Source organism: Arvicanthis niloticus, chromosome 20 (genome assembly GCF_011762505.2).
Source record: "Arvicanthis niloticus isolate mArvNil1 chromosome 20, mArvNil1.pat.X, whole genome shotgun sequence".
In the NCBI taxonomy this organism is placed as follows: Eukaryota; Metazoa; Chordata; class Mammalia; order Rodentia; family Muridae; genus Arvicanthis; species Arvicanthis niloticus.
In genome coordinates, this window is record NC_047677.1 from 38,845,653 (window position 1) to 38,858,287 (window position 12,635).

The 12,635-nt window shown below is 39.6% G+C and overlaps 1 protein-coding gene across 1 annotated transcript in view; it reads left to right on the forward strand.

Annotated features, from left to right (window-relative positions):
* Pcdh15 (protocadherin related 15) overlaps nt 1-12,635 on the forward strand; it is a 777,836-nt gene that overhangs the window by 459,260 nt on the left and 305,941 nt on the right. The window contains exon 10 of the mRNA XM_076917096.1: nt 186-298. Coding sequence (XP_076773211.1) covers nt 186-298 — 113 coding nt within the window. The remainder of the gene's footprint in view (nt 1-185; nt 299-12,635) is intronic.

The following is a 12,635-nucleotide window of genomic DNA, read 5'->3' on the forward strand; positions in this document are numbered from 1 at the left end:
TCTAACCCATAAAGTAATTAATTATATATCACATTCGTATCCGCTATCCGTACAGTGGATAATTTATAAACTTAATTTACTAATGAGATTGTGACTGTGCTGTTCAATTAATGAAGGAAAGAGATGAACCAGATCAGCAAGTTTCTGTTTGTTGTCAGTTTTGAACTGAGTCTCTTGTCTCACAGGCACCCCTGAGGATTATCCCCGCTTCTTCCATATGCATCCCAGGACTGCAGAACTTACTCTCCTGGAGCCAGTAAACAGAGACTTTCATCAAAAATTTGATTTGGTTATTAAGGTAAATTAAACTAATATCTTATTCCCTTGTATTTATGAAATGCTAACCAAAGGAACATTAGGTGGCTACTATAAACCTCCCATGTTTTAAAAATTAGAATAAGTATGAACAACAATAACTAATTTTTATCTATAAATGTTGAATTTTTTCTCTGAAACAATATTTATAGTAGTATTCAATATATGGGTATGTATGTGTGTGTGCGTGCACATGTGTGCATTGGTTAGAGTTACATAGTTTAAATAATAAATCATACATTATATGTTAACATTTTTTATAAAATAACTTCTGGACATGAAAGATCAACAATGACAACATTAAAATATTATATGCTTTATATATTATTTGCCTTAATATATGATATTTTTTGGTGCTGTTACTTTTTCTAGCATAAACATTGAAAAATTTTGCTTTTCCTGGAATTTTTAAAATGTATGCCTTGCTATTTTTTTATGTGGAAAGATAAATCTAGAACTGAAAGGAAATTTCAAGCTTGGGCAATCTATTTGATATTAAAACAATATTATATTTTTAAATGTAATATTAAGTAATTATCATTTAATAATAATACTGATTATGTTATAATGAAACCACAGAAGAAGAACTGTGGAAATGAGTTAATCCTGATGGATACCATTAGCACACTGAGACTTAAGATTTCATTTTGAAGGAAGAACAAGAATTTGCAAAGTTTAAATAAATACTGAATGGGAATAATTGTGAGTAAAAGATATGACAACAATAAACCCTGAATAAATCTCACACATATTGCATAGTATTTTCACACACAGATACACACATGCATGCTCCATAATTAGGTATAACAGAAGCCCACTGATACCTTCATTTTAAAAAGATAGCTGAAAATATTAATATGGCATTGGCTCAGTGGTAGAACATTCACCAGGCAGCCATGAAGCCCTTGCTCCAATCCCCAGAGCCACATAAATAAATTACCTAATTAAATAAAATTTTTAAATACAAAGGAAACAGAGAAAGGAGGTTTGTTGAACAGACGCTCCAGGAACATTTGTTTTGTAGCTTACCCTTGACCGGGCACCACCCCCCTAGCTGGCTTGTTCACACCCCTGTATGTGGATGTGAAGTTCAGGGTCTGTGCCTGTCATAGAGATACACGGCTAATACTGAGCAGAAGAGAGACTGAATTTGGTTTTATTTTATCCCAACTCGGGTTCTTTCAACTGTGCAGACTAGGCAGTTGCTCAGGGATGCTTATCTGGATTAAATAGATGTAAGTCCAACTTTCAATACTATGCTAAAGACATTTATGTTTAGTTCATAGGACATAATAGCCTCTTGCCTCGCATTATAATATGTGTAACTGGTAACAGCTTTATTGAGTAATGCTTTGTCCTTGGAGAACTAACAGTGTTGAAGTGGGTAAGTCTCTATCACTCTAGATCTTTGTCTGCTGACAGAGAGCAGATAAAAGAAGACCTGAAGAGTTACCAAAAGAGAGTATTTCAATTATCTGGAGTTTCAAAGTTGTTTTTGTTTTTTTTGTTTTGTTTTGTTTTGTTTTGTTTTTTTTTTTCCTGAAGATTACCCCAAGCTTAGTGTTGACGGGTCAAGAGATATTTTTTAGCCAATGAATGAAAGCAGATGTGGTTTTGACAACAACAATCAGGAGCATAATGTAGCTCACTGCAAGCAGTCAACAGAAAAGACAGGTAGAAAGCCTTCTGGATACACAAAGGGGATACAGCCCCACTGAATGAATGCCCCTCATCAAAGGCACACTATTGTCTCCCTCTGTACAAAGCACTCACATAGAGGGGGTTCATTTGCCATTGATTTATAATTATTGTGGGACAGCACAGACATTAAACAGTATCTATCCACTTCCTATGTCCATCTCCCTGGGTCCCAGGATGCTTATCTTTGCAGGAATCTTGAAAGCTGTATAAGTATTGTTTCCAGATTGCTTAGTCTTAAACATGAAATCTATTTCCTTTATTATGCACAGCAGTCATCCCAAGATGTCCGAGGGCAGTGTAGCTCAGTCCATCGATTACAGGGGAGAAAAATCAACTAGCAATGCGAACCGATAATTGTTTATGTTCTAGTAACTCTTTATACTATCAATACAAGTTTTTACAGACATCGCTGGATCCAAATTGCCACAACCTAAAGGTGTCGTGATGGAACCATGAGCAAAAATTATCAATTGCAAAAATAATAATGGGTGAAAATAGTGGCTGCAAACCCTGGCACTCTGTGTAATGTCTCCTCAGTAGTAAATATTTCATTTTCTTTATTTTTTCCTACGTGAGTGTTTTGCTTCTCATTGACTGTAGAAGGTTGTCTGTTGTGGTTGGAATTGATCCAAATCTCTGATTTGGAAGCTGAGAAAAGTGAAAAAGGACCACCTCTGTCTAAGGACTGAAGAGGAATACTGCCTCTAAGAGGGACACGGCATACTAACAGATGGTTTGTGTCACGAACCAGAGATTTCTCAACTTTATTTCTTGCTGCTTCTGCCAGTGGTTTATTCTGCTGACAAATAAAAACTGTAAAAAGTGAAGCCTTGAAGACAAATTTGGGCAGTTAGAAACTTCAGCCACCCTAGTAAACAACCAATAAACAACCAAGCACACGCAACAAAATGAAAGGGATACCCCCACTACAAAACAGGTTTCCAGGTTTTAGTTAGCTACTCTCATCTGAGGATATTGAAAGGGTGTTACACACTAAGGATGAGAATCAGTCATTTGCTTTGTCCTAGAGTAATTCAATTTATAAACCATGGTCTTTGAATAACTATCCATTACATAAACCTACTATCAATAGCATCCCAGTTTGGATTGTGAATGATCTGATGCCTCCACACGATTCTTCTGAAAGCAATGACCACTTACTTCCTGTGAGACAGAAATACCAAAACATGTTTCAGATGTCAGATGACCACATGTTTAGTGCATGCGATGAGAATCTTTAACAAGTCACAAAAACTTCACTGTCGTTAGTATAGCATACTTAAAGTAGTATTTATACGCTAGGCATCCAGTACAAAGCAAAATCTTGAATTATTAAAAGAGACCAAATGAATAAATTATTAGTAATTCATTGTTGTCTCTTGGCTCCTTAAAGAATAATGGCATTTCATCTAAATCCTTATGATTAAAAGCTTTTATTAAAATCTGATTAAGCAAGGGCCACAGTGAAACTGCTAATACTGTATTACAGTACTTTGAGCTTCCTGCTGGCACTCAGTGGCTTCCTCATGTGTCTAGAAGCCACATCCTAATCTACTTCCACAGGCATGATATAATACACACATACATATACACATCATATACATACATCATATACACATACTCATATAATATTACATACATATATTATATATGAGTATATGTACGTAATATTATATATGTATACATAATATTATATGTGATATATAATATGTATATATATTGTATACCATTGTATAATATATATATTATATATCATATATGAGGTATAATATGTACATATATATTGTATATCATTGTATAACACATATTATATGTATGGCACTATCCTAAGCATTAGCAGCAGCTTTGCATCAGGGTACTCATGGCTCCCTCCCCTTGACCTTTATCTCCTTCTTCAGGCTAGAGGTCTAAGTCACAGTAGTAAACAATTGGTTAGAAAATGTATCCACATAGAAGGAAGCCCTCTCATAGCCTGTTTGCCTATAGCATGGCAAGGTTCTTTCATATCAAATGTATCTTGTTAATTTCTCTTTATCTTTGAAGATGATGGTCAGCAATACATTTCTTCTTAAACTGTATTTTTTTATCACTTTTAATTATGTGGGAGGGTGTGTGTGTGTGTGCATGTGAGTTCAGGTGCCTTTTAGAGGCTAGGGGTGCCAGACCTCATGCAGCTGGTATTAGAAGTATTTGTGGGCCAGCTGATGTCAGTTCTGAGAATAGAACTAGGGAACTCTGGAAGAACAGTGTCTGTTCTTTACCACTGAGCCGTCTCTCCATTCCTACTAATACATACTTTATATTGTGTCCTGCCTGCCATCTACACAGAACCCTTAGTAAGAGTCAAAAGCATGTTAGTGCACAGTTTAAGCTATTTATAACTGTCACAGACGGCCTCATTGAAATATGGAGAGAGCCAGGCATTTAAATTAATGATGTGTTAGTTCCCACCTACCTATAGTCCTAGTCAAATGTTAACCTTGAACACAAAGAGAGTTGTGCGTGCTAAATGGTTGCATTTAAGAGCACAGACGCTATCACCAATGCACTCTAGATACATTATTTTTAGAATACACACCGTTTGATAGTTTTCAGTTCTCCATATGCTTTCTAAGTGCTGATCAATCTGACAGATGTGTATAAAGGATCAAGACGATCACAAATGCATTTTCCTTTCGAAGATTACAATGATACTTCTAATTTTCACCTGGAAATCTACCTCCGGTCTATATGATTGTGCCAAGTTAATGGTGCAACAAACCATCAACATTCTTTTGAACAGCTAAGCTTTCTCTTGATTCTTCTTTGAAATGCCGTTTTATCAAGAGTCCCCTAAGTCACATTTTCACCTCCTTACAGGCATTCTCTCCTTATGTTTCCCTACAATCCCTCACATAATCTACCCTGATGCTTAAGTAATTCCATCTGCCTGTTTCTCTGCCTAGTGTGCTCTGGCTGGCTGTTCACATCTCACACACAGGCTCCCTCTCGCTCTCTCGTTCTCTCGTTCTCTCGCTCTCTCACTCTCTCAAGATTTAGCTGCCCTCCCATGCACCCCATGAAACTTGTCACACTGTCAGCTGAGTCTCTTTAAAGTCAACACAGACATGCCCCTCCATGTGTTGCTTCCCAGCCTCTCTACCATCTGCCCTGCCCTCCCAGCCTCATGTGGTTTTTTTAACACAGACTTTGTCATGTTGAAGGATTGCAGGCTTCAAGGTCACAGAAAGCAGCCTGCCACCCATCATCCATCATAGTTGCTCAATATACAAAGATGGAAATCTCCTCTGGAAAGTGAACAGACTGTCAGAATCCATCAGATCTTTTAAGAGGGTCGTACTTTACAAGCTATTATGTTTTCCCTCTGTAATGTGTAATATTGACTATGTATATGGGAGACGGAGGAGAGAGGCAGGAGGAGAGAAAGGAGCACGAACCTTTCCTTTGGGAGAAGAATAAACAGGATCCGTCAGTAACAAAATGTTATAACAAATAAAATATTGCCCATGGCTCCCTTTCCTCAGCTACAGGTGAGTCCTGTGTCACAGAGTAGGAATGTCATTCCTTCAGAGTTCTGGAAATACTTCAACTACATGACCTTAGATCTATTCTCTTCTTCCCTTTCCTCCTCCCGACACTCTCATCTTGTCCTTTCTTCCCTTCTTTCTCTTTCCATTTATCAAGAGACTTTTATTAGCCAGTTATGTCATTGACCTACGCAGCCAGGAGATTCGTCTCAAACTCCTGATCTTTCTACCTGCCTCCCTCCCAAGTGCTGGCATCACAGGTGTGTGGCCACAGCTGGCTAGTGTCCTTATCCTTCCATATTCCATTTAAACAATGAATACATAAAGTATGTTCTAGGAAGTGGCTCTAACCACTGTTTAACCCAAACTCCCATAATCCAATGGTCACAAACACTCTTTTTCTCACTCTGAGTGACATGGGGTGAGCACTGAAGATTTTGCTGTTTTATGAGTGATTCACAACATCTTGTGTCTTCACATGTTTAAAAGAGCATAATAGGGCCACTTAGTGGCCTCTGCTCAAGAGTTGTGTGTATGCCTCCTGTGTAGGAGGATTCATAGTGTCTTAGTTAGGTGTCTTAGTTTGGGTTTTACTACTGTGAACAGACACCATGACCAAGGCAACTCTTATAAGGACAACATTTAATTGGAGTTGGCTTATAGGTACAGAGGTTCAGTCCATTATCATCCAAACAGAAGCATGGCAGCATCCAAGCAGGCATGGTGCAGGAGGAGCTGAGAGTTCTGCATCTTCATCTGAAGGCTGCTAGCAGATACTGGCCTCCAAGGCAGCTAGGATGAGATTCATAAAACCACAGGGGCACACCCACTCCAACAAGGCCACACCCACTTCAACAAGGCCACACCCACACCAGTAAGACCACACCTACTCCAACAGGGCCACACCCTCTAATAGTGCCACTCCCTGGGCCAAGCATAAACAAACTATCCCATTACGGTTAGCATTGCTGTAAAGAAACACCATGACCAAGACAACCCTTATAAGGACAACATTTAATTGGGGCTGGCTTACAGGTACAGAGGCTCAGTCCATTATCATCAAGATGGGAGCACAGCAGTGTCCAGGCAGGCATGGTGCAAGAAGAGCTAAGAGTTCTACATCTTCATCTGAAAGCAATAGAAGACTGGCTTCCAGGCAGCTAGGAGGAGGGTCTTAAAGTTCATGCCCACAGTGACACACTTCCTTTACCAAGGCCACACCTAGTACAACAAGGCCACACCTCCTAATGATGTCACTTCCTGGACCAAGCATGGATGCTGGAAGAGGCTGTCAGACCCATGCTGTTGGAATTGCCGGTAGTTGAGTTTCACAGCATTGTCATAGGAACCAAACACAGGTTGTCTGAAAGCACAGAAAGCTCCCTTCACCACTGAAACAACTCTCTGGTCCTGAGGGGATGCATTTTGAAGAACACTAACTTCATCTGTGAACATTCAACCCTTACAAAATAATATCTCACATGGCCCCGTCTCCTGACACCTTCCCGTTAGAGACTAGGAGTACATAGACTCTGGGAAGCAAAGACATCAGGCCATTGCTCACCAGAATTCACACCCTCAAATTAGTAAAAAGTGAAATCCATCACCGTGCTCTAGTCAATTTCTCTAAGGAGAAGTGAATTTCTTTCTCTGTTTCTCATAGAGATGGTAGGTCTGAGCTACCCTTCAGAATACATTATAATCCTTTTGTCAAAAGCAACCTACTTTCTGAAGTCCATCAACCCTTTCCCCTTTGGCACAGTGGTAAAAATTCATCTTATTTCAAATGTTTTTGTTTAGTATACTACCACATAAAACATGGTCTTTGTTTCTTCAACAATGACTTTTATACTTTCATATTGACCTGGAATACACCTACTTATTCTGAGTAACAGGATAACGAATTGAGTCCTGATTCTATGTATTAGTGAGAGGAATGAGTGTGTGGCATGGGTATCTCACACCACTGTTCATCCAGGAGGGAGATGAATGCAGACACTCCCCAAATGTGTGTCGACAAAATAGACACAGAGGCAAGAGTCTGCTCGGTCACTTGCCTTTCACACATGTTCACCTGCCACTTCTTGGAGAAAGAGAAGGAATTTATTCAGCCCCTTTACAGAAATATAATTTCGGTAAGTCCTCTTTACCTGCACTGGTCCCTTTGAAGACTAAACAGCAAGTACTCTAAATCCCCTGGGGTGTTCAGATGAAAGCAACATCTCAGCTCTAGCTAAAGCCCTCCAACCACTCCACTCAATCCACAAGAACCACCCATCCCCCACTCCACACTCCACCCTATCCCCCACTTCATGCCTATATGAACCCTCCCAGTCCCCACTCCACGACCACAGGAGCTCCCACAGTCCCCATTCCAGGCCCGACACAAACCACTCCAATCACACTCTATATTGTAACACCCCAACCCCTGCCCCATGCCCACAGGAACTTCCTCAGCCCCCGTCCCTTCCCCCACACGAACCACACAGCCCCTACTCCACATCCCCACAAGAACTTCGCCATCCCTGACTCCATTCCCCACAGGAACTACCCAAGACCCTTCTCTACACCCTACACAAGCTCTAAAAAGCCCGGGCCTCACTCTCCTACATGAACTACCCCAGCCCTCACTCTGATCCTTCACATAACCTACCCCACCCCCATGCTATTCTTCTACAAGAACCACCTTAGTGCTCACTCCCACATGAGCCACCTCCACTCCAGACCTCACAGGAGCTACGCCTGCTCTCGTCCTCTTCCCTGACAGCCATGCTCATCTCTCTACTCTCACCCCAAGGCTCACACTCCACTTCCGACTCATGAACTTCGCCATCACTACTCTATCGTAACAAAGCAGCGGTTTTTTTTTGTTTTTTTTTTTTTTCCTCATGCAATTCTTGAACTTTCCGTAGAAATATTAAAACAAATAGTGGAAAACCTCTTGGCCAAGTAAAACTTTTTTGTTTTTTCTTTTTCTGAAGAACAGAGAAGAGATTAGTAACCTCTGCGGTGAACCTTCCAGTCCATTTTTTACATCAAGATTTTTTTACGTTGTTGGTCTTCAACATTCATAAAATGCCAAGTGGGTTGTTTATCAACGAGTTCAGAAAAGGCCCTTGGGTGGTGTTTTATAAAAGTTAAGGCTACTTTCAGAATGGGAGCAGCCAATTCCCAGACCTCCCCTATCAGTAGGGAGAAGAAAAAAATCAGAATTACTTCAAATTGTTTAAAACCCTTTTCAAAGCTATAATCCTCACAGGAGTGAGTGTATCTATCTTCTTCCAACTGTTGAAAATAGCTGGCATCCTTGTTTTCGTCTAAACAAAAGGAAAGATTTTATTATTGAAAAGAGCGCAAGGGCTTTGAAGAGTTCTTTTTCCATTGTAGTAAGTTCCAAACAGATGAACAACTTGAAACAAAAGTAAAATGTATTTCATCATATTAAAAATAATCCCTAGCTGAGAAGTCTGTTGATTTTATCATGTCATAATATAAGGCCTTCTGAGAGTGTGCTTCCTCTGTATTCTGTGTGGTGAAGATATCTTTCTTTGTCAAATGGAAATATATTTATTCCTATGAGAAAAGAATTGTTTGGATTTATGACCTTGAAGACAAATCAATTCTACTATGCACAATTCTGTGTATTTTGTTTGTGCTACCTATAATATATTTTTTGAGCCACAGAAGATTTCTAGTAACTTTGCTTCCAAACTTCTTGATATGGCCTTTAAGTTTTAGCCCACTCAATGATAGTCTGTAGATTAGAATGCATAATTGTATAAGTATTCAAAATCAACAGACTATATTTAAGACAATCATTAATTAGTTATTAATATTATTATGGTCTTTGACCAGGGAAGCATAGACTTGCTTTAAACCATCTCTCCTTACAAGATAACCAAATTTAAGCCCAAATTGAAATTGGCGGCATTGCTCAAATGAGAGAGAATACCAGGATATAAGAAATTTGCATGGGACATAGGTAGAAAGGAGTGGGGAGGCACTTAAATTCAGACAGACGGGGAAAGATATCAATACAAAAGGAAAGAAAGGGCAGAGGAATAGCTAAGAAATCATAATAATTATTTACCTAACATTGTATACAATACATATAAGTCAGGATATATAGATATAGATATAGATATAGATATAGATATAGATATAGATATAGATATAGATATAGATATAGATATAGATATAGATATAGATATATACACACACACAGGTGCCACTTGGGCAATATATCAGGCAGAACAAAGTACCTTTCAAATTGTTGGTGGGAGTCAAAGCTCCTAACCACCCCCCTCATATAGACTATTGCTATTATCCTTGGTTGCTTCCCAGGGATTTAAAGTTAAGTTCCTATAAATGAAGATACCGTGTATTTCCAACACAAAAACTGTAGGATCTGAGCTAGCTCTCTCTCTAAAATCTCCCTGAGAGAGGACCAGGTCTCCTGATACAGAAGACGCTATACAGGTTTCTGAAAAAGGGAAGCAGTCAATAGATCTACCCAACTGTAACTCCTATGAAACATAACAAAGAACAGCATGGCTTGATAACCCAAAGGGTGTCATAGTGGCACTTGTGTCTTGGCAGTAACCAACAGCTCTCTTATTGGACTTAAGTCCTGCTTAGTAGGTGGAAAATCATGCCTGGTACTAACAACATAGCCAACTAGCTGGGGCTAGTGCAGACATGGATATTAGAGAGCAATCTACTACTGCGACCCTACTAAATCAGTACAATTGCTAACTGCATTCTAAATATATATCCTCATGCCCATAGATAAATGTAGTGGTCCACCCTCATCAAAGAAGCTTTGCAGTAAATGGAGATTATAGAAAACTACAGTTGTCCAAGAGCAGAGAACATGTGATAATGGAGAGCCCCGCCCTCTTTTATATACCTAGAACATAACTCCTGACTACCTACGGCTCCAGGAACTTCTTAGTAGATGGGGCAGAAAGATATTGAAGTCATAGGACCAGGAAATCAACTGAGAAAATGTGTTTCCTAGAAAGTTCAGGGAAGATACACCTATGATATCTCAACCACATGACTAACCAAGACCTAAAGACGTAATACACATATATATGTAATATATTATAATATATAATATAATATAACATATATTTTATATATATAATTATACAGGGAGTTATATATACGCGTGTGTCTGTGCATGTGCATACAACTAACCCCTACTAAGCAGGTCTGAGTTGTTTAATGTTTTGAACATATTACATTACATAGTTATCACACAATAGTAATATCTTATATGATGTAATTTTCTGTGACACAGGAGTGGTGATGAACTCACCTCAGTTGTGAGATGGATTAGATTGGTCTGAGCGATAAGTACTTGTCTATCCAGTTAAGCTTTTCCTGTTATATAATTGCTTGGTTTTGCTATAACGTGTGCCTGCCTGTCTGAAGTAAATGTCCTCATCGCTAGAACCACCAAGCTGTGCAGGTGCTGGATACTTGGGAAATAACCATTAGCATCAAAAGAATAATAAAAATTATCATACATCTCTGATTTGGGAGGTGGTTTATGTTTTAGCGGTGGTTGTTGTTCTTTTGAGACAGGCAGTCACGTGGGCCAGCCTTGTCAGTGAACTCTTGATAAGTAACTGGAAATGACTTGAACTCTCCTTCCGAAGGGCTGACAAAAACACATTTGTCAACAGACCAGACTCTGAAAATTTTATTCTATGGCAAGAATTTTATAATAAATGTCAAGATGGTAAATTGTAGCGATATTTTAGGAGTCTCAAAGTGTTATAAAAAAAGTAAAGGAAGGAAGGAATTCTAGCAGAATAGCGGACTAATTCATAGGGTGATCAAACAGCCCATGCGTCCAAAGATATTTGATCCATGTAATGTCTATGAGAAGAGCATTTCAGAAGAGGGATGATTCATAAGGTTCTAACGTTAACAGCATAGTGTGGTGTCAGTGGCGCCACCTAGCGGCATCCAGACAGAGCAAGGTGTTCAGATCTTGTGGGGCCTGAGGCAGTCTGGAACTGGAACTCACTGAAAAGGATTAGAAATGAACAGAAAAGAAAAGGAAAACTAGAGGATTAAAGATAACGCTGTTCATTGTTATTTTCAGCTCCACAAAATCGTGTTGCCATTATGTGCATGTCCAATGGGACACGTCTAGAACTAGGTTAAGAAGTTTAAATGGTCCATAGAAGGTAGCAGTGGCCTTAGGGTGGTTGGAATTGATTGGGTTCTGATTGTGTTTTAAAGTAACTGTCACTGGATTTCTTCGTAAGTTAAACATGAGATGTGAAAGGAAGGGGGGGTGGAATTAGATGATCTCAAGGTTTTTGGCTTCAAGAACTGTCACTATGAAATTGCCATCAAAGTAGGAAAGACTGGTTGGAGCCGTCTCATTGTGTTTGGGCTGGGACTAACTTTTGTAAAGTTTCTACCTGAAACACCCATTGGATGTCCAAGCAGCATTGGAAAATGCACCATTGGATGTAGACTGGAGAACTCAGAGGGAGATGAATATGTAAATTAAAAATTGTGGAAACATTTACAACCTGAAAGATGAGAGCAGACCAGTAAGAGGGTAGACTTGAAGAAGGGGTTGTGCCAAAGGCCTGAGTGACACTTGCACCAGCCAATGTGGACAGTGAGACAGCAGGTAAAGAAGATGATGGGTTGTCACAAGGCTTGTGGGAGTAAGCAATCATTATTTGATTTGACCTAATTTCTGTTCCGCGCGCCTCCCGTGTCCCCTTTTCACCCGTGGAAGAGAAACACGAGAGGCAGAATTCGGGTATCACCACAGCGAGGCTTTACTTGTAACAGCAAACGTGAAAGACCGTGGAAGGGCCAAAGACAGGAAGAGGCACAGCTTAAATACACCCTAGAGTGACGTGTTCACTTCTGATTGGCTGTTCACTCATATGCCTCGGGATTGGCCAGTGACTTTGGCGGACTTTCTGCCTTTGCAGCTGTGCAGTTAATTGTTTACTAGTGGAGAGGACACAATGTCCACGCCATCTTGGAATGGCGAATGCATAACCGCTGACCATGGCTTCCTACAAATTTCTACTCCATGAGATGGCACCC